At 54.6% G+C, this 24,701-nt stretch overlaps 1 protein-coding gene across 5 annotated transcripts; it reads left to right on the top strand.

Annotated features, from left to right (window-relative positions):
* The first annotated feature begins 3,904 nt into the window (after window positions 1-3,904).
* PDK2 (pyruvate dehydrogenase kinase 2) lies at window positions 3,905-23,565 on the top strand. Of its 5 annotated transcripts, none has more exons than XM_075123665.1 (12): window positions 3,906-4,065; window positions 8,122-8,263; window positions 11,686-11,757; window positions 13,829-14,013; window positions 14,779-14,868; window positions 15,469-15,546; window positions 16,072-16,148; window positions 16,722-16,820; window positions 17,435-17,542; window positions 17,916-18,029; window positions 19,003-19,048; window positions 22,032-23,565. In XM_075123665.1, the coding sequence occupies exons 1-12, from the start codon at window positions 3,945-3,947 to the stop codon at window positions 22,070-22,072; spliced, it is 1,173 nt and encodes a 390-aa protein (XP_074979766.1). In that variant the 5' UTR covers window positions 3,906-3,944; the 3' UTR covers window positions 22,073-23,565. The 5 variants fall into 5 exon arrangements, with proteins under 5 accessions (XP_048685684.2, XP_074979766.1, XP_048685682.1 ...); XM_048829725.2 differs by lacking the exon at window positions 22,032-23,565 and adding an exon at window positions 20,374-20,830; XM_048829727.2 differs by lacking the exons at window positions 19,003-19,048; window positions 22,032-23,565 and adding an exon at window positions 21,446-22,008 and having other exon boundaries at window positions 3,905-4,065.
* Window positions 23,566-24,701: the final 1,136 nt, after the last annotated feature.

Below are 24,701 nucleotides of genomic sequence, written 5' to 3'. Positions count from 1 at the left end.
TTGTTGATTAGCCTGGGAACCAGGGTCCGTTAGCGGCCAGCTGCCTCCATAAGGAATCCTCCTTTGGATTCGTTACAGCCAAATTGTGGAAGACACTACACCAGCATCCTGGGGAACAGAACCTGGCCCGCTGGGTGCTGACATTAACCCATTTGCAAACTGCAACACCTAGGAAGGAAAGATGCATTTTTTTTAAGCATGGTGCAGTGGGGGCTGGGTTGCAGGAGGGGGGAAATCTAACTAATAATCTGTGTTTGTACAGCGCCTAGCACACATGGGGTCCTGGTTCGGGGCGGGGGCTGTTAGGGGCTGCCCCAATACCAATGATGATAATCTGGGTTTGACCTCGGGAGAATCTCTGCAGGAGCGATCATATTTTCTTTGGCCGCCAGATGTCGCTGCGGTAGTGAGATTTGGAAACCCCGCGGGGAGCTGCAGCTGTGGAAGGTTATTGCCCCAGTCAGGGCAGTGATGTTGTGGGGTGAGGCAGATTGGCCAAGAAGACATGAGAATGGCCACGCTGGGTCAGGCCCAGGGTCCAGCTAGCCCACTGTCCTGTCTGCCAAAAGCGGCCGGCACCACATGCTTCAGAGGGAACGAAGAGACCAGATAACCACCCAGTGATCCATCCCCTGTCGTCCATTCCCAGCTTCTGGCAAAGAGAGGCTAGAGATTCCCAGACCATGGGGTTGCATCCCTGACCATCTTGGCTGATAGCCAGGGGTGGACCTGTCTTTCAGTAACCTCTCTAGCTCTTTTTTGAATCTGGTTATAGTTTTGGCCTTCCTAACAGCACCTGGCAATGAGTTCCACAGGTTAACTGCATTGTGCAAAGCAATGCTTCCTTGGGTTTGTTTAAAACCTGCTGCCTATTCATTTCTTTGGGTGACCCCTGGTTCTTGCATTATGTGAAGGAGCAAGTCATACTTTCTCCATGCCATTCATGATTTCATTCCTTCAGAACTCGCGGGTGAATACCATCTGGTCCTGGTGACTTATTACTGTTTAATGTATCAATTTATTCTAAAACCTCCTCTACTGACACCTCAATCTGGGACAGGTCCTCAGATTTGTCACCTAAAAAGAATGGCTCAGGTGCGGGAATTTCCCTCACATCTCCTGCAGTGAAGACCGATGCAAAGAACACATTTAGCTTCTCCGCAATGGCCTTGTCTTCCTTGAGTGCTTCTTAAGCACCTCGATCATCCAGTGCCCCCCCCCCCCCTGATTGTTTGGAAGGCTTCCTGCTTCTGATGTATTGGTGGGGAAGGAGCGGTGTTAGGGGTCTTATTCCTTCACCCACTTACTTCCCTGGTCCTTCTCACATGAACAGAGAGCAACAATACCCAAAGTCCAAAGGTGCAAACAATTTGATGTTTATTGAGGTGAACTTCCAGCAAGCATGATTCCAGTTTCCTTCCTTAGTGTCCCCCTTCCCAGCTCTGACACCACAGAGCCTTACACCTGTGTCCCTGTTCCCATTCCTGCCCCTAGCCAAACATGATTCCAATTTCCTTACCCCCTTTCCCATTTCCCCCTTTAGCCAAACATGATTCCAATTTCCCCACCCCCATTCCCTGTTCCCATTTCCCCTCCCCACACCCACACCCTCACTTCCTGATTGACTGCAGACTATATAGTAAAACTTGAGTTCGGCTTAGCTATACCTTATCATTTTCCTGAAATTTAACTAACCAATCCTAACATATTGTAACATGACTATGTAACCAATTATATCCCACCACCTTAATTAGTTTACACCCAGCAAAATTAATTATACAGCAAACAGAAACAATCACAGAACCAGACAGAGATTATACAGACAAACAATAGCAAAGTGAAAAGGAGTACTTGTGGCACCTTAGAGACTAACCAATTTATTTGAGCATGAGCTTTCGTGAGCTACAGCTCACTTTGCTGTAGCTCACGAAAGCTCATGCTCAAATAAATTGGTTAGTCTCTAAGGTGCCACAAGTACTCCTTTTCTTTTTGCGAATACAGACTAACACGGCTGTTCCTCTGAAACCTGTCAATAGCAAAGTGGGAACTATAATGACAAAACAATACAGACGTGAGGATTTCACAGCCCAGCAATTGATAAGTGAGTTCTTGCCAGACAGGATGCTATCAAACTAAGTTTCCTTTTACATCTTCTAGGCACTTCCCTTTCTCTGGAGGTGATAGGCACTATCAGGACAGGATTGTATCCTAACAGCCCAATAGCACCTTCTTTCAATGTGACTAGTTTGGAATGTGAGGATGTGTCCGGTCGCTTCCCAGTTTATGGCTGCCTCTGTTGCTTAGCCAAGGGCCTTAGCCTAAGAACAGGGCCTCAGACTGTCACAGTAAGAGAAGGACCTTACACCGGCAGACAGTGATTTTGATTCTTTCTTTTATACCTCTATAACTAGCCAAGTGATAAGAATACACCTAAATTCCTTTGCAGACAGGCCTGAATATCTATATCCTAACAAGCGGTTTCTTGAGCTTGGTCTCTGGGCTCTGATGAGTGAGGTCCGGATCCTCAAAGAGATCTAGGTGTCTAACTCGAATTGATTTCAGTGGGAGTTAGGCATCTAAATACCTTCATGGTTGTGGGCCTGCTGGGTTGGAGGGAGAATGGGTGGGCCATGGAGCGCAGCCCCTGCTACCACAGGGGTTGATAAATCAGTCTCAAGTCTCAAACATTTACACTGTTGACCCCCCTCACCCCCGCTGTTGGGAGGCTGCTCCGGAGCTGCCCTCCTCTGGGGGTTAGAAACCTTTTCCTTTGCAGCATCAATTTACTCCTGGGGAGTTTATCCCCATTTGTTCTTGAGCCGACATTGTCCTTAAGCTTCATTGGGGCCACCTCATGTAGGTCCAGAGAGCGCTCGTCTCCGGGCTCAGCCTTCGCTGGGCTGGACGAGCCGAGTTCCTTTAACTCATGCCGTGAGCTCAGCTCTGCCGTCTCCCCGATTGAGCTAGCAGCCCTGATTCAGACTGAATTCCTCTGTCTTGAACATGCAGGACCAGAATTGGTCGTGGTGGTCCGGGGCCTACCAGGGCCTTGCCCAAGGGCATTAGTGCTTTGAGGGGGTGGAAGGGAAGGGAGTTAAATTAGGTTGGGCTGGGCAGCAGGGCCCTGGTCAGGAAGGGGTTAAGGGAATGTGGGGGTCTAGGGTGGGCTGTAGGGCCCTGGCCAGGAAGGGGTTAAGGGGATGGGGGGTTTTGGGGGGAGCTGTAGGGCCCTAGTCAGGGAGGGGTTAAGGGAATGTGGGGGTCTAGGGGGGCCGCAGGGCCCTGGCCAGGAAGGGGTTAAGGGGATGGCCGGGAGGGGCTGGGGGGGCCGCAGGGCCCTGGCCAGGAAGGGGTTAAGGGGATGGCGGGGGGGGGGTCTAGGGGGGCCACAGGGCCCTGGCCAGGAAGGGGTTAAGGGGATAGAGAGGGGGCGGACAGAAGGGCCCTGGCCAGGAAGGGGTTAAGGGGATGGCGGGGGGGGTCTAGGGGGGCCACAGGGCCCTGGCCAGGAAGGGGTTAAGGGGATGGCGGGGGGGGGTCTAGGGGGGCCACAGGGCCCTGGCCAGGAAGGGGTTAAGGGGATAGAGAGGGGGCGGACAGAAGGGCCCTGGCCAGGAAGGGGTTAAGGGGATGGCGGGGGGGGGTCTAGGGGGGCCACAGGGCCCTGGCCAGGAAGGGGTTAAGGGGATGGCGGGGGGGGTTAGGGGGGTCCGTGGGGCCCTGGCCAGGAAGGGGTTAAGGGGATAGAGAGGGGGCGGACAGAAGGGCCCCGGGCAGGGAGGGGTTAATGGGCGGGTCCCGGGGCGGGCACGTGGGTGGGCGCGCTCCCCATTGGGCCGCGGGGGATGTTTGTGAGCGGCGATTGGCGGCGGGCGGCGGGGGGGGCGGCGCCGGCGCGGGCTGGGCCGCAGGCCGCTGTCAGTGGCTCGGGGGCCCCGGGCGCGATGCGGCTGCTGCGGGCCCTGCTGGGGAAGGCGGCGCGGGCCGCCGGGGCCCCGACCTACATCGAGCACTTCAGCAAGTTCTCGCCCTCGCCGCTCTCCATGAAGCAGTTCCTGGATTTCGGTAACTGCCCCCCCCCCCCCAATACCCCGCGGCCCCGCCCCCACCCGGGCAACTGCCCCGCCCCCACCCGGGCAACTGCCCCCCCCGGGGCCCCGCCCCCGGCCAATGCCCCGCCCCCACCCGGGCAACTGCCCCGCCCCCGGCCAATACCCCGCGGCCCCGCCCCCACCCAGGCAGCTGCCCCCCCCCCCCCCCACACACACACCCGGGGCCCTGCCCCCGGCCAACACCCCCCCTGGTAAATACCCCCCGGGGCCCTGCCCCCAGCAAACACCCCTTGTGCCCTTCCCCCAGCTGCTCCCCCCCACCCCCATCAAATACCCCACGGGCCCTGCCCTGGCCAATACCCCCCCCCCCGACCCCACCCCTGCCTGGGTAAATACCCCGGGCCCCTCCCTCTCGTAAATGCCCCCGGGCCCCTCCCTCCCGGATGAATACCCCCAGGGCGTGCCCCCTCCCTGGGTAAATACCCCCTTGGCTTTTCCTGCGGCGGTAAATAGCGTCGGGTTCATACAGCCTCCACCACCGGGTCAATATCCTCCCTCCCCAGCCTGGGTAAATACCCTCTGGCTCTATCTGTCCCCTTCCCCGTGGGCCTTTTCTCCCCCCCGTGTGCGCTCCCTGGGGTATGTCACCCCTCTGCCTCCCGCCTGGGTCCAGCCCCCTCCACCGCCCATCCGGGTGTATGCCACTGTCCCTGCCGCGTACCCCCCGCCACCCCCCCGGTGCATAGACCCCCCCCCAGGTAAGTATCCCGGGGGCTTGTGAGGGGCAGGCTCCCCCTCTACCCCTGTGAAGCCATTCCTGGACTGTGGTAGTTACACCCCGCAACACACACTCCCACATTGCCTGGGTACCTACCCCCCTGGCACCGAGGGCTGGGGGGCCATGGGGCAGGAGGGGGACAGTCTCTTCCTCTTCCCCCCACTGCCAAGGAGCAGTTCCGGGCCTGGAATCAATGCCCCCGCTCCCTGCCTGGCGAAAGACCCCTGGGGTAGCAGAGGAGGGGATCCATGGGGCAGCTTGGAGGCAGGGCTGCCTTCCCCCTGCCCTGTTGGCAGTATGCTCTGAGCGTGGGACATTGCTATTCCCCTCCCACCCACCCTTGGGGGCACGGAGCCGGGGAGATCAGGGGCTCCCTGCTGTTCATGTTCACTAACCGCCCGCTGGGGCAAGGGGGTAGCAGTGGGGCTGGCTTTCCCTATTCTCTTTGTGGAATAGTCCCTGGGTAAATGCCCCCCCGGGGACAGAAGGGAGGTTCATTGGGGTAGGAGTGGGGAGCAGCTCTTTCTAGAACAGTTCAGGGATTTTGGAGCTATCCCCTGCTCCCAGGGCTTAGGGGCAATCTGGCTATGGGACAGTGGTGCTGTGGGAGGCAGTGATGGGGTTGGGGGGAAGGTGAGGTCCATAGTCGTGGCCCGACCAGGGTTCTGAATTCCTGAGGGGCGTGGGCTTAACACAGTGACTAAGTGATTCCCTCTTGGGGCTGGGGGGCTGATTTGCCCCTCTAGCTCAGTGGGTCGGAGTTTGGGCTTTTGGTGCCAGAGATCGTTGGTGCTGGCCCCGCTGGTGATGCAATGTGGGGGAGTCATTACCAAGTAGGGGGGCTAAGAAAGGGCTAGAAGGACTATAGGGCTGAGAGTGGGGGCTGGAAGCAGAAAATCTCCCATATGATCCTGTTCTCTGGGGAGTGGAAGATGTCGGGGAAACCAGTGGGTAGGGTGGTGCATGAAATCAGTGGAGGGAGAGTAGGGAGTGGTTTAATTGGACCCCCCCCCCCAAGCAGGAGCTGTGGGGGGAGGAGAGGATGGTGACTCTTGTCCCTGAATTACAGCAAGGTTTGCTCTCCGCTCTTCTAAGGGACAGCTGTGGGAGATGGTGAGAGGTTGTTCTTTGCACGTTGGAACACACTCCGTCCATCCCCCCCCCACACCACGTATTCTGCCCTCCCTCCCCCCTCTGGGGCGTCTGACTCTGATACACCCAAATCCTCCAAGGATCCTCCCCCCTGGAAAATCCTCTTTGAAAACAACAGGGTGCTGTCTTTCTTTGAGGTTTCGGGATATAACCTCTCCAGGCTGCTGCAGGCAGCCGCAGCCCCTCCCTGCTGCTTCCCAGCCCACTAGCTAGAGCAGGGGGCTCCTGGGTTCTGTTCCTGGCCCTGCTGCCGACTCCCTTCCTGGCTCTGTGCCTCAGTTTCCCCAGCGGTTGCATGGGGGTAGCGAGACTGAGCCACGGCCCAGGGCAGGCTGGGAAGATGGATTCACTGATATACATGGAGATCCATGGTCTGAAGGAGATAGGAAAAGGCGAAGGGGTTAATTGCCGTAACGTATTTGAGATGCACCGCAGCACCCCCTTCTCTTCTGGCTGTCCTTAGACGTGTGCCCTCTGCCTTGTCCTAGAACCATTCCTCGCTCCTGCCACCCGGAGGCAGCTCCCAGCCCCCCAGTGCTCACTGCCCTCCGTGTCCATTTCGCGTGGCTTCTCGTTCCAGAACAAATGTCAGGCCTGCCGGGGCTTTCAAAACGCTAGACAAAGTCCCTGCCAGGCCTGGCTGGCTGGCGCTGCATGGCAACCTGCTGACACGCATGCTGGGGTGTGTGTTTCTCTCCCTTCCACTAGCCACTTGTCTGGCTCGCCTGGTCTCATTGCAGTGCTGCGTCAATAGCCTTCGTTGCCTGCCAAACAATCTGTGCCGTTGTTTAGCTAGAAACTGCCAGGGATGTACGAACGTGCAGGAGCTCAGGTTACATCTGTACATTTGGGTGCGTGTGAGTTACACACACACACCCCGCTACTCCTCTCTACAGAGTGATGCCCTTGTTTACCAGCCTCCCACCTCTTCTCTTCTCCCTGCAGCTACTTTATAGCCCTGCTGAGATCATCACCCACTATTTTTTTGTTTTCCTCCTCCAGACCCTCCTTGAGCCTCTTGGCCCAGGTCCCGGTCACTCGGGTGCTTTTGACTGTGGGTGGGTTTGTTGGTTGGATTCCTTGCAGAACTTGGAGTTGCTGCCAGTGAGGCGGTTAGTTTCATTTCTGCTGGCCAGTGTAGGGAGTTCCCGGTCATTAAGGCTCCTGGCCATTAAGGCTCCTGGCGTCTCTGTCATTCTGCGGCAGGGCAGACCTCTCCTTAGGCAGCCCGCCAGGGAGCCAGGGTTCGATTCCAGAGAGGGAGCCTGAGAAATGGCTCCTGGACCTGGGGAAGGCAGCCAGCGTGCCCACTCCCAACCTGGGAAGGCAGTGATGAAATATAACCGTACAGGACTCTTTGGAGGCCCTGTGATTGGAATGATGTGTACGGATGGAGGGATCCGAGGCACAGAGAGGTTAGGTGACATGCCTGAGGTCACTCTGTGAATCAGTGGCAGAGCCAGGCACAGGCTCCAGTCTTTTGCTCAAACCACAAGATGACCCCACCTGCCCTGGCCTCGTGGACATGCCTTCAAAGTGATAGGGGTATTCTCCCCATTTCCCACGTTGGGCAGGGCAAGTTGAGCAGTAATGGGCTGCAGCCTGGGGTTAGCGTGCGACCTGGCCTCCCTTGTGAGTCTCCTGTCCAGTATCCCCTGCTGGAGCTCGGCAGCTGGATGAGGTGACTCTGGTGGAGGGAGCAGCAGATGAGAAGGGATGGTCTGTGATTGGCAGGAGGTGTGAAGTGATGGGGACAGCTTTCCTCCCCCTCCCCATCCCGAGAGCTGTGCCCAAGACCCTGATGGAGTTCAGCCTGTTGCAAGGGAGTGTGGCCTAGTGGTTAGATTGGCTAACGCTGTACTCAGTGGGGGAGCGTGGGGGTCTGAGGTGTAATGTTTGGGGATCAGCATGAGATCCTCTGATGCAAGGGGCTGTAGTGGAGGAAGGGGCTGGAGGAACCAGGTAAATGCTCTTGATGAGAGCCTGGGAGTCCAACTGGTGGTCTGATGTACCATCCTGAGCTGATACTGGGGGCAGGACAGGTGGGTGTCTTCTGAAGGGCTAGGTGCCTACTTCCCCGTCATCAGGGTGAGGGTCACTGAGATCCTGCTTTTCTAACGGTGGGGCTTCTATCTCTAGGGTCCAGCAATGCCTGCGAGAAAACCTCCTTCACCTTCCTCCGCCAGGAGCTGCCTGTCCGGCTGTCCAACATCATGAAGGAGATCAACCTGCTGCCAGACCGGGTCATCAGCACACCCTCGGTGCAGCTGGTGCAGAGCTGGTGAGTAGGATGGACTGCCAGTCAAGGGGGTGGGGGCGGGCAATATTGCTAGTCTGTGTGTATGTTGGGGGCACGGCACTGCTAGCCGGGGTGGGGGGGAGCATGGCACTACTAGCTTGTGTGTGTAGGGAGACGCTGCCAGCCTTTGCCTGTCTGCCCCCATATCCCACCGCACCCACCAACTCTCCTCAGCAAGCCCCTTGCTCACCTGGTCTGGGTTTACATGTAACAGATGCAGGAGGAGAATGAGGAAGGCAGCTCAAAGACCCTGCCAGCTGAGGGGCTCTGGAATGGACATACTGAGTGCAGGGGCGTGCAATGGCACGGGGGGGTAGGGGAGACAAATCAGTGATAACTGGGGACTGAGGCAGTGTATACCCAAGAGACCACGTCTAGACTAGGGGCTCGTCTACAGTGGAAATGCTACCATGGCACAGCTTGCCACTGTCGAGCTTCAGCGTAGGGACTACCTACGCCAATGGGAGGTTCTCCCATCTGTGTAGGTACTCCATGTCCCCGACAGGCAGTAGCTAAGTTGATGGAAGAATTCTCCCATCGCCCTAGCACTGTCTACACTGGGGGTTAGGTTGGCTTAGCTACGCTGGTCAGGGGTGTGGCTTTTTCACAGCCCTGAGGGGTGTAGTTAAGCCGACTCAATTATCTAGTGTAGCCCAAGCCTAGGAAAACAGGTTGTGTGTACACTAGTTAGCTACTGCATTTTGACCTCTAGTGTAGACAGGGCTTAACCCCTGTAAAGAACAGCTAGCTGACAGATCATGCTGAAAAACATGTCTTCCTAGACTAGACGTGGGCTCATTAAATGGTGCCAGGACAATGGACCAGCTGAGCAGGATCAGCCCAACACGTAACAGTTGGGGTTTTTCACTTCGCCCAGCCCTGGGCAGAACCCAGTTGGGTTTAGTTGAGGAGCAGGGAGATTTCCAAACCGCCCTTGGGGGAAGGGTGTGCTCCCTGATACTCCCACCGTTGTGGCGCCCCGGCCAGGTCACCCTGAGTACTGCAGGTTTCGGGGCAGCGACTGTATTTAACACCTGAAAGCCCGCTGGCTGGCAGCCCATGCTTGGGCTCACGAAAGCTCATGCTCAAATAAATTGGTTAGTCTCTAAGGTGCCACAAGTCCTCCTGTTCTTCTTCCCCCTTGTACTGGTATGGTTCAGTTGTTGTCATTTCAAAGGCACCAGCTGCTCTGCTCTGCTCAGGTCCTTATAGGTTTGGGGGTCCATAGGCCAACAGGAGGGGGAAGAAATGAGAAATGTCCCTTTAAGACCCCCCCCCCACCCAGTTCCTGGCCCCTGCCCACCAGACAGCAGCAGCCTGAACTTTGTCCTACTTTGGAGATCACGTGAGGGCTTGTTTGTGCAGCCAGCGATTTCCTCTTTTCACCCCAGAGGCTGCCCAGACCAGCTGAATCCCCCCCCCACCCCCCTGGGAGCTGGGGGGCAGGAGCCTGAGTTAATAGTAACCTGGCCCTTGCCTGCAGCTAAGCTGCACCCTGGAATTTGCCCTCCTGGAAGGTGCATTCCTGCATCAGTGATCCCATGGGGCTGGCCATTAACCCTTTGCTGCCTGCTCCAATGTCTTCAGCCCTCCCATCTCTTCCTCCCCCCCAATGTCTGTTCAAGCAGCCCCTGCTCGGAGGGGTCTGGGAGGTCCCTGGCTGAACCCCTCTCCAGCATGAAGCTCTGTGGTCTGTCACTTCTGCTCAGGGGGCTCGACCCGGAGACCCACGGGAGTCCCCATCGCAGCACCCCTTAGGGCGCTTAGCGGGGTTTGCTGTCAAGCAGTGACTCCCGCCCCTCTGAGCCTCCCTACACCAGTGCCCTTGCAGGCCACCTGCTAGTCCAGCCCTGGGCCCCCTACGCCCAGCTTTGCCAGTGCCCTTCTGTGCTGCCTTGGGCTCTCCATGTATGTCCACACACTCCAGTCCTTCCTTGCAGCCCCCCCCCCCCCCCCCCGCTATTCCAGCCCTAGGCCCCCTCCCCTGGTTCTGCCCACATGCTTGGGTGCTCCGGTGATATCTAGACTGCTCCAGGACCCTGACCTTCCAACATCCCTTCCGTTCAAGACCAGCCTTCTCTCTACTTTGGCCAGGGCCCTCCTGCTACTCCAGTCCTTGCTTTTCTGGCATAAGCCCTGCATCATGCTGCCCTGCGTGGTGGCTCTGGTGATGGGGCCCAAATGAGCACTCTCCTTACACCCCTAATCCCTTGTGACTGGTGGCGGGGTCTGCCCCGTCATCTCTGGAGGCGAACCGCTCCTGTACTCATCCTCCTGCATCCTTGGGATCCCATGATCAAAACTTCCTGATCTCACAGGACTGGTGCCTTTGCAGCTGCTTCCCTGTAACCTAAATCCCCAAGCAAATATAGCAGAGCCCTGGGAAACCATTCCGTCCCCACGCTTACGACCAGCCTGCTTAGGTGTTTGCAGCTGTCATGGTGCCCTCTGGAAGGAGCTGTGTGTCTGGAGGGAAATTGTAACCCAGGGGAGGGGATGGGCTGCTACCGTTCTGACTGGCTGCTTGCTCCCGGTTCGACTGGCAGACATTCCCGATAAGCTGAGGCTGCAGAGGGCAAGGTGCGCTGCCTGTCCCAAAGCCTCTGGCATGGTGCAGGCCCGGGAAGTCGCTGGCCCCTGGCTGCTGCTCCTTCACCGGTTGTACTTCCTATCATGCAAGGCACTAGGCTAGGCCCGTCTCTGCTGTCCCTATGTGGGAGGAGGGCTGGGTGACAGTGCTCTAGGGGATGGTAGGCAGTGGGTTAGGGAGCAGCTCTGCCTAGGCTGGGCTCCCAGAGGTGGACCTCTGGAATATGTAGTAGTGGGTGGGGAATGCCCTCGATTCAGTTAGCCCGAGTTGTAATGGCTGCAGGTTCAGATCCTGCCAGGTGAAGCTGGGCTGGGTTGGTGTTTGGAGGGGAGACCTTTGCAGGAAGCCCAGATGCCTGCTGAACGCTGTGGTGGTGGCTCCAGTAGGAGGCAGCCTTCCCCCGTAGTTCAGCACTAAACCAGTGCCTGCTTCATTGCATGGGGGGGGGCTATGTTGCTGGAGGTGCCAAGCAGTGATCCTGCCTGTTAAAGATCCCAGAGCGTTCTCCACTTCCTGTCCTAAACTCTTGGGGGGGGGGGGGGTGCGTGCTGCTACTTCCCACTCCAGAGCTGGCTGCATTTCAGCAGTGGATGAAGCCATTCCTGTTTGTAAAGTGCGCTGCCTAGACTCTGTGGGTCCTCTTCCCCCCCATGGAGGCGGGTAGTGGGGTATTGCTGTCACACACAGTCTCTCCAGGGTGCCTGCCAGTTGAAGGACGGGGTTTGGGGCCACCCTGCGTTGATCAGGACTCCCAACATGCGGCTATGGAATATAAATGGAACCTGCATCCCTGTTCGTCCCCACTCCCTTACAGGTATGTTCAGAGCCTGCTGGACATCATGGAGTTCCTGGACAAAGACCCTGAGGACCAAGGCACCCTGGGACAGTAAGTTGGGTGTGGGCTGAATGGGTTAACAGACTAAGCCCAGGAGGAACCCTTCAGTCTGCCCTCCTGTGTCCACAAGCCAAAGGCTTTTTCCCAGAACCTGGATTGAATCACTCCCAGTGATTGAGAGTCCACGCCTCCGGTGAGCTGTCTCCGTGTTGAATTTCCCTCCTGGCTAGCAAATTGCAGCTTATTTCAAGGCTGAATTGGATCTAGCCATTGGATCTTGTTATGCTTGCGTCAGCAAAATCAACGCCCCACCCCCACCTAGCCAATATCTTTCCCGTGCACAGGTGCCTAACACAGTGATCCAAGTCACCTCTCACCCTGCTCTTCCGTAAACTGACTAAGTGGAGCTCCGTGAGCTCTCGCTGCCAGGCTTACTTGTGCGGCCACTGAATTCTCTCCCCTGTGTCCGCCTCCCCCTTTAAGCGTGGAGACCGGAAATGGACTCAGTATTCTAGTAGCCGTCTTGCCAATGCTGTGCACTTGTCTATTTCTGCTTGATATCCCTCTGTATACACACCAGCATCACGTTAGGCCCCTTAGCAACAGCGTTCCCCCGAAGTCCTCCTGTGAGTTCTTGCTTCCCAAGACTTAGTCTCCCCTCCTTTAGGTGTAATCTGCTTTTCTTTAATCCCAGATGAGTAAACATCCATTTGAGTGTGTTACATTGTGACCAGGTGACTCAGAGAGCTCTGTAACGTTAACCTATCCTCCTCATTATCTGTTACTCCACATGGTTTTGTGTTATCTTGCAAACCTAACCAGCAAAAATTGTATATGATTTTTATCAATGATCTAGAAGATGTCAAATAGCACCTGACCAAGAACCAGTCCCTGGGGGACCCTGTGAGAAACCTGGGGGGACCCTGCCCTTCTCAGTGATATCTCCCCACTAACAACAACATTGTCACTGAGCCGGTTGGCAATCCATCGAACAGGTGCCTTGTTAATTCCATAAAATACAAAGTTTTTTCATTAGAGTGTCATCTGGTACTAAATCGAACACCTTGGAGTAATCTAAGGATACTATGCGCAGTTTATCAACCAGACTTATAATCTTGTCCAAAAAAAATAACAGATTTGTTTGGTAAGACCTCGTTTCCATGAAACCGTGCTGACTGGCTTTAGTTGTATTGTTCGTCTCTAATTCTTTGATAGAACAGTTAATCGAGACTCTGTTATTTGCCGGGGAATCACGTCAGCCTAACTGATCTATAGTTCTCTGAGTCATCCCTTTGCCCCTTTTTAAATATTGGGACTGCAATGGCAGGCCTCCAATTTGGAATTTCTCTTGTTTTTCCAGATTGGTTAAAAATTAACACTTGTGATTTAGCTGGTTCCTTTAACGCCCTTGGATGTCAGTTATACGGGCCCTCGCATTCTCCCTTGTTCCAAATGGTGAATTTTCTATTCCAATGCAATGGATATGTCATCCTGCTTCATTCCAGATACACAACAGGAATCCCTATTGAACTTTGTTGCCTTCTCTGTATTGCTGTTTATGATTTTTGCCCTCTGCATCTGGCAGTGGACCGATACCTGACTAGGGATTCCTTTTGTATGGCCGCATTGAACAGGACAGTCATGCTTTCTTGCTGCCCCACCTCCGGCTCCCAGATCCTGGCAGGGACCTCCGCTCGGGCTGGGGTTGGGCGTGAGTGTCACTGAAATTTTATCACAGATCCCAACTCCCTCTGCAGCCCCCCCATACCCCCCCAGTCCAGAGCTGAATTCCAGCTACGGCACTTCAGCCATCTCTGATGTTACATGCGCCCTGGAGATCTATGTCAGCTGTGCGGTGGAATCTGCTCCGGGATTTCCCAGGCAGCTGCGCCCGCGTTAGGGTTGGAATGGGGGAAAGAGCTCCTTCAGCCTAGGGGAACCTGGACTGGATTGCTGTGCCTCCCTGGAATGTACTGGGGATCTCAGTGTCCCCTGCCTCCTTGTTGTAGCCCTCTGGTTCCAGGCTCTGGGAAGTTGGCTGTATCCTCACCTCGCTCTATGATGAGCTGCTCACATCTCACGTGGACTAACCCCCCCTGCTTTCCCTTCCTCCTTTTCCCAGGTTCACGGATGCCCTGATCACCATCCGTAACCGGCACAATGACGTGGTGCCCACCATGGCTCAGGGGGTGATAGAGTACAAGGAGGCCTACGGGGATGACCCCGTGTCCAACCAGAACATCCAGTATTTCCTGGACCGCTTCTACCTGAGCCGCATCTCCATCCGCATGCTGATCAACCAGCACAGTGAGTGACAAGCGCCCAGCCAAGCCTGCTGTCTCCCATGGAGTGGAAGGGACTGAGTGGGGGCTGGGCTGCAGAGGAGAGGTGGAATGAGGCAGGGATCAGATCCTGCGGTGATGGGCACAGGATTGAAAATGTACATCCAGTCTGTCTCAACCTTTCCAGGCTACTGGACCCCCTTTCCAGAGTCTGATTGGTCTTGCACACCCTCAAGTTTCACTTCCCTTAAAAACGACTTGCTTACAAAATCAGACCTAAAACCACAAAAGAGTCACTGGATACTATTACTGACAAATTGCCGACTTTCTCCTTTTCACCCTATAATTATAAAATAAATCAATGGAATATTAATATGGTCCTTACATAGAGAGCCGTATAAACGGGTCACTGTGTGAATGAAATGTTAGTTTGTACTGACTTCGCTGGGGCTTTTCCTGTAGCCTGTTGTAAAACTAGGCAAATATCTAGATGAGTTGATGTACCCCCCGGGAAGACCTCTGGGCTAGACTAGAAGGAATCAGGGAATAGACGAGACCCTATAAGCAGGGAGATTTCAGCAGGGGACTGGGGCCGAGGGGTGGAATTTGTGGGTGGGTGGGGAGTACTGGGACAGAGTGACAGGGTAGGAGAGATGGAAACTGTCATGCATGCTCTTGATCCTTCTGGGGACCCCCTCAGACTTGTATGTTCCAGTCTGTGCTGAAGTCTGTCCTCCCCATCAACGCACATCCCCCCTCTTCGTCTTCCCCTCCGTCTCTTTCCTTGCAGGCCTGCTCTTTGATGGCAGCACCAACCCTGCTCACCCCAAGCACATTGGCAGCATCGACCCCCACTGTGACGTGTCCGAGGTTGTGAGAGGTCCGTGCCCCATAATGGCTGAGAGGCAGCATCCCTACAAAAGGGCGGGGGCCCCTGCGTGGGGGAGCAAAGCAGGCTAAAGGGTCTCACCAAGATGAGGTTGCACTGGGGGCTCGGACTGGCTGGCTTGGGAGATCAACTGGGGGAGCCGGTTCTGATCCGTGCCAGACCAGCGGGGGCTGAAGACGATTTGTTTGGAAGCTTCTCTGTGTGACGAGTTCGGTGGATCTCAGCCTAGGTGCCGGTGGACAAGCATTCATGTGACAGATGTCAGACTGCCTTGGGGGTACCCCAGAGACGCCAAGCACTGGTGGGCCACAGTGACTGAGCTCCCCTTGTCCCTAAAAGGGGGGTCCCTGCCAGGCAGGGGACACTGGTACAGGGCAGCCTGGGGGAAGTTCACCCAGCTGATGCCCAGCTTGTCCTTATTCTGGGAGTAAATATCTCGCTCCAGTCTGTCGTTCCAAGCGCTGTCCATGCTGAAATTCCTTGTCTCCTATCCCCTTGCTAAGTCCTGAGCCTGTCCCAAGAGGAAGCAGGCACTGAGTTCCACTCTCTTGGGTAGAATCTGTGCCAATCCCACCTCTCTCTGCTCTCCAGATGCCTACAACATGGCCAAGCTGCTGTGTGACCAGTATTACATGGCCTCGCCCGATTTGGAGATCCAGGAGGTCAGCGGTGAGTCTAGAGGGACCCATAGCCCCTGGGGACAGGAGGTGGGTGGGGATCCTCGTGGGATAGCAATTGAGCCTGGCGGGAAAGTGAGTTGCTTGTGGGGTGCAGGGGTTGGTAGGGAGCAGCCAAGGGCAAGGAGTTTTCTAAGGAAGCTGTCACAAGGTGGCTGGCCCTTCACGGGGAGCAGGGCCCAGCCTGGCCTGTGGCTGATCAGCGACCTCCCTGCTGAGATTGATGAAGTGACTCGAAAATGGCTCAGTTGAGGAAGGGAGCTGCAGGAAGCAAGGTGGCCTCCTTGATGCAGGGTGAGAGACACAGAGGAAAGGCCTTGGGGCCGCTGCAGCCCACTTTATGCAGCGGGAAGCTTTGTATGTGTACGCTGAGAGTTTGGTGTCTGAAGAACAAAACCGTGCCCTGAAAGACGGGCCTGAGCCGTCCTTGGGCGTCAGTCCTTCCTGGGCTGGGGGAGTCAGGCCAACAGCTTACAGGAGCATTTCCCTTACAACCGCTGTGTTCTTTCCCTTGTAGCCAACAATTCCAAGCAGCCAATCCGCATTGTCTACGTCCCGTCTCACCTCTACCACATGCTCTTTGAGCTCTTCAAGGTAAGGCTCCCAGCTCTATGGTCCTTCCCCTGTAGCACTCCTTGCTCCGCAAGGAGGTGACGAAGCTGGAGAGAACCATGGTGGAACTTGGCATCCTGTCTGCCAGACCCACCAATGGTTCCCTATAGTAGGCACCGGAGTTTCCAGCTCCTGCCTCTGGCGGTGGGTGAGGTGGAGGCCAGGGAGTCCATGTTTCAGGAGGGGATTGTGAATATGTCACCTTTTTCTTCTGGTTAAGAGATGAGTAAAGGAAAGCACTTTTTCATCCACAGTGTTAACCCGTGGAACTCATTTCTGCAGTATTTTTGCCTAGGGAACTAGCTTTAGTTAAACATTTTAAAGAAGGAATCGACTAATGGTAAGTCCAGGACCATCAGGCATCTGCTTCAGGGCATCTGCAGATGACCGGCTCAGGGTCAGGAAGGAACTTCCTACCCTTACAAATACTGCACAAATAGGTGCATTGTGGGGGGTCTTTGTACCTTCCTCAAGCATCAGGGCAGGCAGGGGCCAGGCCAGAGGGGCTATCATAAAATCCCTGATGACTTGCTTCTTCTCTCTGTTCCCTCGGAGAATGCCATGCGAGCCACCGTGGAGAGTCACGAGTCCAGCCTCCGACTCCCAACCATCAAGGTGATGGTAGCACTGGGTAAAGAAGATCTTTCTATCAAGGTAGGTGGCCTGACTGAAGGTCCGAGGGATAGAAAGGGACCCTCAGCATCAGCTGTACTGTGGGGCACAGGCTAATTCCCCAGGGAGCTCACTTTTGTCCTGGGAGTTCTCTGCAGTGCAGCAGGTAGACTGAGCGGATGTGGTCTAGTGGCTAATAGGGGATTGGGCAAGCAGACCCCCTGAGTTCTGTTTGACTATCTGACTTGCTGTCACCCTGGACCTGAGACTTTGGGGAGCATGTGTGTGGGGGGGTATTTAGCCCACATCCCCAAATGTTGTCTAGCTTCCCTCCTCCAGTGCAGCTCATCTCTGCGGCTCATCTCTGGGATGCCTGTAGCCAGTCCTTGCTTGGGAGCCTCCAGCTTGAACCCTGAGGCTGTTTTCCCTGCTCCCCCAGCCTCACGGGGGCATTTCCTCCCGTCGGGAGGGCTGGACAGAGCACCCTGTCTTGGCCTATTGATGCTTCCTGTGTATCAGCCAGCAGCAAGCACTGCTGGGCTACTGGGATTTCTCCCTGAGTGTGTGTGTGGGGAGGGGGGGCGTGGCTAGCACACCACTGGTCAAGGCATGTGGGGAGTCGCCAGGGGCTGCTGACGTGATGTCCCATCGCACAGATGAGTGACCGAGGTGGCGGGGTTCCGCAGCGGAAGATCGAGCGGCTCTTCAGTTACATGTATTCCACCGCGCCCACCCCCCAGCCCGGCTCGGGCGGGACACCCCTGGTACGTATCGGATCAAGTCGGGCCCCCCTGGGTGTCCCTGCAGGTAGCACGTTGGTCAGGGTGATTTTGTGGGGCTGTGGAGGAGGTGGGTGAGTGGGCGGAATTCCCTAAGTCCTTCCGGGTAACCACCCTCCCTGTCCAGAGCTGAGTGCAAGGGATTCCAGTAAGCAGCCTGCACAAATACTGATCTGCTTGGATCGCCTGGTGATGATGGCGGAGGGCCTTCGTGTGACAGCCAGGAGTGGGAGGAGGGTTTGGGGGGTTCCTGATGTCTGGGTGGAGTGATGTTGAGGGAAGTAGGGTCTGGTGGTCGGGCAGTTCGCTGAGACCTCTGCAACCATAATCGCCTGTCGTCTTCTCCCTGCTCCACCAGGCTGGCTTTGGTTACGGCCTGCCCATTTCCAGACTCTATGCCAAGTATTTCCAAGGGGACCTTCAGCTCTTCTCCATGGAGGGTTTTGGGACAGATGCAGTCATCTACCTGAAGGTGCGTAAATCACCCCCTGCGTCTCTCCTTCTCAAACCCGCGGGTTCAGGCAGCCACTCCCCTGAGGCCTCCCAGTCCTGTCAGTGGCAAGCACACCATGTGGAGGTGGGGGATCTAGAAGAAAGGATGTCCCAGTGGTTAGTGGGCCCGCCTAGGTCTTGGGAGGCCTGCATTCACGTTCCTGCTCTCCCGCAAACTCCTTGTGTGACATTGAGCAAGTCCCTTAGGGCTTGTCTACACAGGAAAGTCTTCCTGGCCTCACCAATAGGACTATACCGGTATAATTCCCCATATGGACGCTCTTATACCGGAATAAGTGTGTCCCCATGAGGAGTTATACCAGTATAACTACATTGGTTTAAATTCAGACACTGGCTTGTTCCAGTAGAACTTTCCCATGTAGCCACGTCCTTAATCTCTCTGAGTCTCAGTTCATTGCCATCTGTAATGCAGGGCCGGCGGCACCGCCCGACCTCACGTATGGGCAGTGAAGATAAATGAAAGCTCGCGAGGCATGCAGATGCTACTGCACTGAGGACCAGAGATAAGTGCTTACACTGGAGGGGTTTGCTGACGGTCCCCAGCCCCTGGCTTTTCCTCTTCCTTTGTAACAGACAAGAAAATGATCCCTGCCCCATGTCACGGACAGTGGGTGGAGTCTCCAGATCTTACAGACTTGTCCCTGTTGATCCTGTCCCTCCTTGGTGAAACTTACGTGGGTTAGTTTAATTCTGTTCCTAGCCACTTCACAGCTACCCCCAAAGGCTCATCTTGTCTCTCAGCCAAACGTATCTCTGTTCAGGATCAATTCTTGACTAAGATCAGTGACGTAGCCAGGGTGACTTAGTTAGCCACTGGAGCAGGAGCTTGGGTCTGAGTCGGCCCTGCCTGTGGGTATGGGAGTGGGTTCTTGGGATGCTGGGTCAGGCTGAGAGGTGATGTGTAACTGACCGACTCCTCCTTACACTCCTAGCTCTGGAGTCTCAGGGCTTGTCTGCATCAGGGATTTTTCGCTCTTTGTGAGTAGCTGTTTTAAGTCACACTACTATTAAATCATTTAAATCTAAATATTCAAATATTAATAATCCTATTCAAGTCAGGTTTCAATCGGGTGAAGACTTTTTGTAAAAGCTCATTTCAAGTCAGGTTTCAATCGGGTGAAGACTTTTTGTAAAAGCTCATTTCAAGTCAGGTTTCAATCGGGTGAAGACTTTTTGTAAAAGCTCATTTCAAGTCAGGTTTCAATCGGGTGAAGACTTTTTGTAAAAGCTCATTTCAAGTCAGGTTTCAATCGGGTGAAGACTTTTTGTAAAAGCTCATTTGAAAACGTCTGCTATTGCAACTGTGAATTTTAAATTTTTTTTATCACAAGCTAAATTGTAAACGCTGTTGTTTTCCTTCAGTGCCGCTACAATTAGGGGTATTGCGCATGAATTTTACAAAATGTCTATAAGCCAAAAAAATCTGAAAATGTAAGACCCTGATCCTGCGAATGCTTAAGCAGGTACGTAACTCTACTCACATGCCTAGTCTCGTTGATGTCAGTGGGATTACAGTTAAGCACATGCCTAAGCGTTTGCCACATCAGGGCTGATATTGTAGCTTTATTAAACTTTTATTTTATTGGCATAACATTTTTGAGCGAGACGAGGTGGGGGAGGTAGTATCATTTATTAGATCAGCTTTCATTGACGGAAGGTAAATGCTTTAGAGCCACACAGAGCTGCTCTTCAGGCCTGGGGAAGGAGATCAGAGTCTGAGCTAAATACAAGTTGGGACAGATTGTTAAGCATAAGGGGTATCCATTGTTGTAGAGGCCACTTGAAATGAAGTTGTCAATTGAGGGTTTGGCTGTTAAGCGTAAGGGGGTTGAAGCGGGCAATTAAGGTTTAGCCAGGTAGTATGGTGAGTTACAAATTGTCATAATGAGCCATAAAACTCTGTGGAGTCCATGGTTTTGAGTGTCTAGCAGAATTAGGAATTTGAGGTCGCAGGCTCACCTTTTGAAGGTGTTGTGTAGATTTTCCTTGAGGAGGAGTATTGAAAGATCAGATCTAGAGTGATCACTTTGTGAAAGGATGGTAGTTTTGTCTTTTATCACTTTTCTGCATGAGTTCATTCAAGAGTGTAGTGATCGTTTGGTTTCAGAACCCTCATGGTGGTTGGTGGGACATTTGAAGCCCTGCATGAGGAACCCCACATGTAGTGTGTAGGACCAGGCTATAACAACACTGCGCAAAATCTTTGTCAGTTCAGAACAAAATTGTTGCAGTGTGAACTGTGAAAAGTTATTTCGACTTTCAATACAATGCAAATATTCTCAATGTCTCTGTTATACACACAGGCCAACGTTTTCAAAAATAAAGAGGAGCCTAATGTTAGGTGCTTTGGAAAAATCCCAGAGCCTACGTAATTCAAGAACGCACGTCCCATTGACCTCAAACCCCATTGGAGGCATATTAGCCTGGTTGAAGCATTTCAGCTTTCTTGACTTGTGGGAGTTCAGTATATTGGAAGTGGCATTGGCTGCAAACAGAGTCGGGGGTATCTGCTTACCGCTGTTGTGCCAGAGTTTGCAGTTCTCTGTTGATGCCCTGGTGCTGTCTTTTTCAGCACAGATGAACATTTTGGGTGTGAAACTTTAGTAGAAAAAAAATCTTCGTCAAACCTGAAATTCTATCACCAACCAGGAAGCTAATTAAGGGAAGATACAAAACATCCACCTCAGCCAGTTAAAATGGGGGGAAAGTAAAGAACCAGCAACACATCAAATAAAAATGATTAACATTTTTAAAAACTGGGATTTAGGTCAATTAAAGAAACTCGTGGTTTTTATTCACCCAGCTGTAGCTAACCTCAGTATATAGACACTCCCTTGATGCAATTGCTCCTGGCTTCAGTCCATAGCCGGTGCATGGGCAGGGGATCAGAAGTACTGCATTCAGACCGACCCTCGTGCAAAAATCCACAGAGACGTGATTAAAATCTTCCTTGTGGAGGGAGCCGGTGAGGCGTTAGAAGTAGAGCAGGTTGGAAGTTTTCCGACAAAACTCAGTGAAATGTTTCACTGATTCTGTTACAGATTTGACAAAACTTTTATTGAAACACAGGCAGGCTTCACTGCCTCTTCCCCCCCTCCCCCACCCCAAGCTCTGGGGGCCAGGCAGCCCCTTGCTGGCTCCTAGAGCTGGGGGGTTGGCAGAGAGACAGAGCCCTCTGGCTCTCTGCCCCTCCAGCAGCTGGGCTTGGAAGGCTCTTGTCAGTTTCACAGGTGAAATTGACAAGAGCCTTCTCTGAGGGCAGCTGGGAAAATTCCCTTTCAGGTGTCCCAAAATGGAATCTGTCTTTAAATCCTTCCCTGTGAAAAATTTCACGGACTTGACATTTCATCCCGATGCGAGATGAAACTTTTTCAGAAATGTGAAAATGTCCTTGGGAAAAGGATTCCCTTTCTCAGCCAGCTCCAGTTAAAAGCCCTGGGGAAACAAATGCAAGATCTGACCTGCAGAGACTGCTTCCCCCCGACCTGCCCCTCTCTGAATGCAAACTGCATTCCAACACACACACTTCCCCCAGCTTCGTGGCCAGGAAATGGAGGCAAAGAATCATAGGGTTTGAGTAGCAGTCTTTAATATCAAACTCCTGTATCATGAAGGGAGCCTAGTAGTCAGAGCAGGAACCTGGGAGCCAGGACTCCTGGGTTTCTTGGATGGAAGGCTTCAGAAGAGGGCAGAACTTTGCTGATGCCCTGTGTCCGGAAGAATTCCAAAGCACTTTACAGACTAACACGTGGCATGAAATCTGCCTTGAGTAGGGACCAGGCAGGAAACGGCAGAGGTTGGTCTTGAACCATTGTCCAGATTCTACCAGATGTCTCCTAGGGATACTTCCTAGTGGCTGGCCGTGCCATTGGGAGGATGCTTGGAGGCCATGGGGCCTTGGGGCTACGATTCACTGCAGAGAGAGCACTTCTCCTGTCCACTGACGTGCGGTTACCCACAGGCCTTGTCGACAGAGTCCGTGGAGAGGCTGCCAGTCTATAACAAGTCGGCCTGGCGCCACTACCAGACCATCCAGGAGGCAGACGACTGGTGCGTGCCAAGTACGGAACCAAAGAACACCTCCACCTACAGGGTGACCTAGGCCCCCGGGCGCGGCTGGCGGCACTTGGAGACGGAGAATCTATCCACATCACAAAAACCACATTAGGAGAACTCAAGTGATGGACTCTTCCTATTGACCAGTCTGGCTAACGCTCCGCCCAGGGCGTGAATGATTTCTTTTTACGGTATGTAGCGTGCAGTAGCCCATGCCCACCACTGCCTGGCGTCTGCTGGGCTCCCCCATCCTCACCCTAAAGAGAGCCGGGCAGGCTCCGGGCATCTCCCGTTGTTGGGGGTTTTACCCATAATCCTTTTATTCACCATAGATCTGTTCTTTGCTTCTGCTTGCCACTGGGAGAGGGAGGACAGGAATCAGGCTGTGGAGACGGCTTTTATGGTTACGGGGGAAACGAGCCCTCAGGCCGAAGAGTTTCAAATATGGGGAGAGAGGAGGGGGCAGGTGGGGAAGCCTTGTAGGTTCAGGTGTGGGGTGGACAGGGGTCCTGTAGAGAGAGCCAGGAGGGCCACGGGCTCAGACTCAGTCTGTTAGGCTGGGGGAGTTGGGAGCCAGGGCTGGAGCACCTGTGGGGGGAGGTGTGAGGAGAGTCAGGTGTGTTGTGAGTGGGGCGGGGGAGGTGCAAGGAGTGAGGGGGCCTCCGTGCTTAGGGGCGTGTGGCCTAGGGAGCTGCTGGGAGGTGCCAGGGTTGCCCTTTTCTGAGCTGGGACAGTGGGATGGCATCAAAGGGAAAGGGAGGAGGCTGTCCTCAATGCTCCCCTGCTTGGGTAGGGGTAGGCATTAGAACAGCCACATGGGGCAAGAACAGTTCCCCTTGTTGCCTGGGGGAGGAGTTTGCAGTGGGGTCCCCCCAGATGGGGTGCAGCAGCCATCTCTCTCTCTCGGCTGTGTTTAAACACGAGGCATTACGGTGCCTCTTTCCAGCTCAGAGCCGCTGTCCGGGTCTGTCAGAACTCGGGACCCGTTCCCACTGGCTGCCATACCCGCTGCTTGGCGCTGGCTGGAAGACGGAACGGTCTGAGGCGAGCTGGATGAGTTTGCTCTGCAAGGCAAAGGCAGGTGCTGATCTGGTGAGGGTCGGAGGGATTGTAACTTCTTCGGTGTTGTGTGAGGCCTGGGCTCTGGAGGTGCCCTGTTCTCTCTGCCCGCCTCTCGCCCGCTTTCCTGACCCGTTAGGTGTCTCTGTCTTTTTCGGGGAGCTCCCCTCGGCACCAGCTGCTCCCCGTGTCTTCACACCACTGCCCTGCACGCCCCATGTGTGATTGATTTCCATGGCATGCTTTTATGTACTCTGGAAAGGATCTGCACAGATATATATATATGCTGTGGGCGGAACCCTGTTTCTGCCCCAGACACGGTGGGTTAAGTCATGGGCGTTCATCCCATTGTTGATCCATAAAGATGACATTGACCAAAACCGGCCTGGCATTGGTGTTGTTTCCTTTGCACTTTGCGGGGTCCCAGCGTGCAGCGAACAACGCCGCCCGGCAGTGGATTTCGCATCCTGCCTTCTGCATGGGCCCAACCCGCTCAGTAAGTTGAGTGTTAAAACTGGATCCCATCACCTCTCCAGCCAATTAGCCCTTTCAAATATCTGTAAGTTAAGTAGTCTTTCACACTGGATGGAGCACTGAACTGGGCAGCAGGAGGCCTGGGTTCTATTCGCAGCACTGCTGGGTGAGCTTGGGCAAATCATATCGCTGCCCCGTGCCTCAGTTTCCCCTCCCACCTTATCTGTGTTTATTTAGATTGTAAGCTCTTCAGAGCAGGGTCTATGCAGCTCCCAGCACAATGGGACCTCAATGCTCCTGTAGTATAATACTACTAGGACTCCTGGGTCCCCAGCTCGGCCACTGACTTGCTGTGTGACCACGGGTAAGTCACTGGCCCGATCTCTGCCTCAGTTTACCATCAGTATGACGACACTCAGCTTCCCATAGTGCTTTGAGATCCCCTGGCCCAAGGGACCTTTTTCCTAGCAAGCATGGAACGATATTCCCAAGGGGGCACTGGGTGTCGCTGGCAGAGCTGGGAATGGAACCCAGGAGTCCTGCTTCCCCGAGCGGCACCATGCAGGCTATGGCCGCATGCTGCTCTCTGCAGGGCACTGACCTGTAGGTCAGATTTCCCTGTCTGCTTGGTCCTGGGCTATGTGGCTCTGCAGAGTGCTCCAGGGCCTTGTTTATCCTGCCGCTGCAGGGTCCCACACAGGCACCTCTGCTTCTGGCAACCTCTTGGCTGGGCCCAAGCAGCCGGGTGGGAGGGGAAAGAGCTGAGGCCTGAATCTGGAGCAGCAGAGAGCACGGATTCCCTTGCCCAGCGCGCAGCTGCCGTGTTGATGCAAAGCTGCGGGGAGCTGACTCTGCCTTTCAAACCCTGGAAACCACCTCCTCTGTGCCCTTGGGAGGACTCCCGCCCAGCTGAGCGGGAGGGGAAACCCCAGGAGCCGGGAGGTGGCATGTACTGTGTGAGCAGTCACCCAATGGCAGAGCGGGAGGGAGGGCTGGCAGGCTCTGCGTCTGCAGACCTAGTGACTCCTGGATCCCCAAGTTG

This window comes from Caretta caretta, chromosome 27, assembly GCF_965140235.1.
Source record: "Caretta caretta isolate rCarCar2 chromosome 27, rCarCar1.hap1, whole genome shotgun sequence".
Taxonomy (NCBI): Eukaryota; Metazoa; Chordata; order Testudines; family Cheloniidae; genus Caretta; species Caretta caretta.
The sequence above is the reverse complement of the archived record's forward strand: the minus strand, read 5'-3'. Positions and strand labels throughout refer to the sequence as shown.

Bases quoted from the DNA above. Each gene is read 5' to 3' on its own strand.
- PDK2 (XM_048829727.2), top strand. From the start codon at position 3,945: ATGCGGCTGCTGCGGGCCCTGCTGGGGAAGGCGGCGCGGGCCGCCGGG. The intron at 11,758-13,828 runs GTAAGTTGGGTG...TCCTTTTCCCAG, and splicing joins GACCAAGGCACCCTGGGACA to GTTCACGGATGCCCTGATCA. The intron at 15,547-16,071 runs GTGAGTCTAGAG...TTTCCCTTGTAG, and splicing joins GGAGATCCAGGAGGTCAGCG to CCAACAATTCCAAGCAGCCA.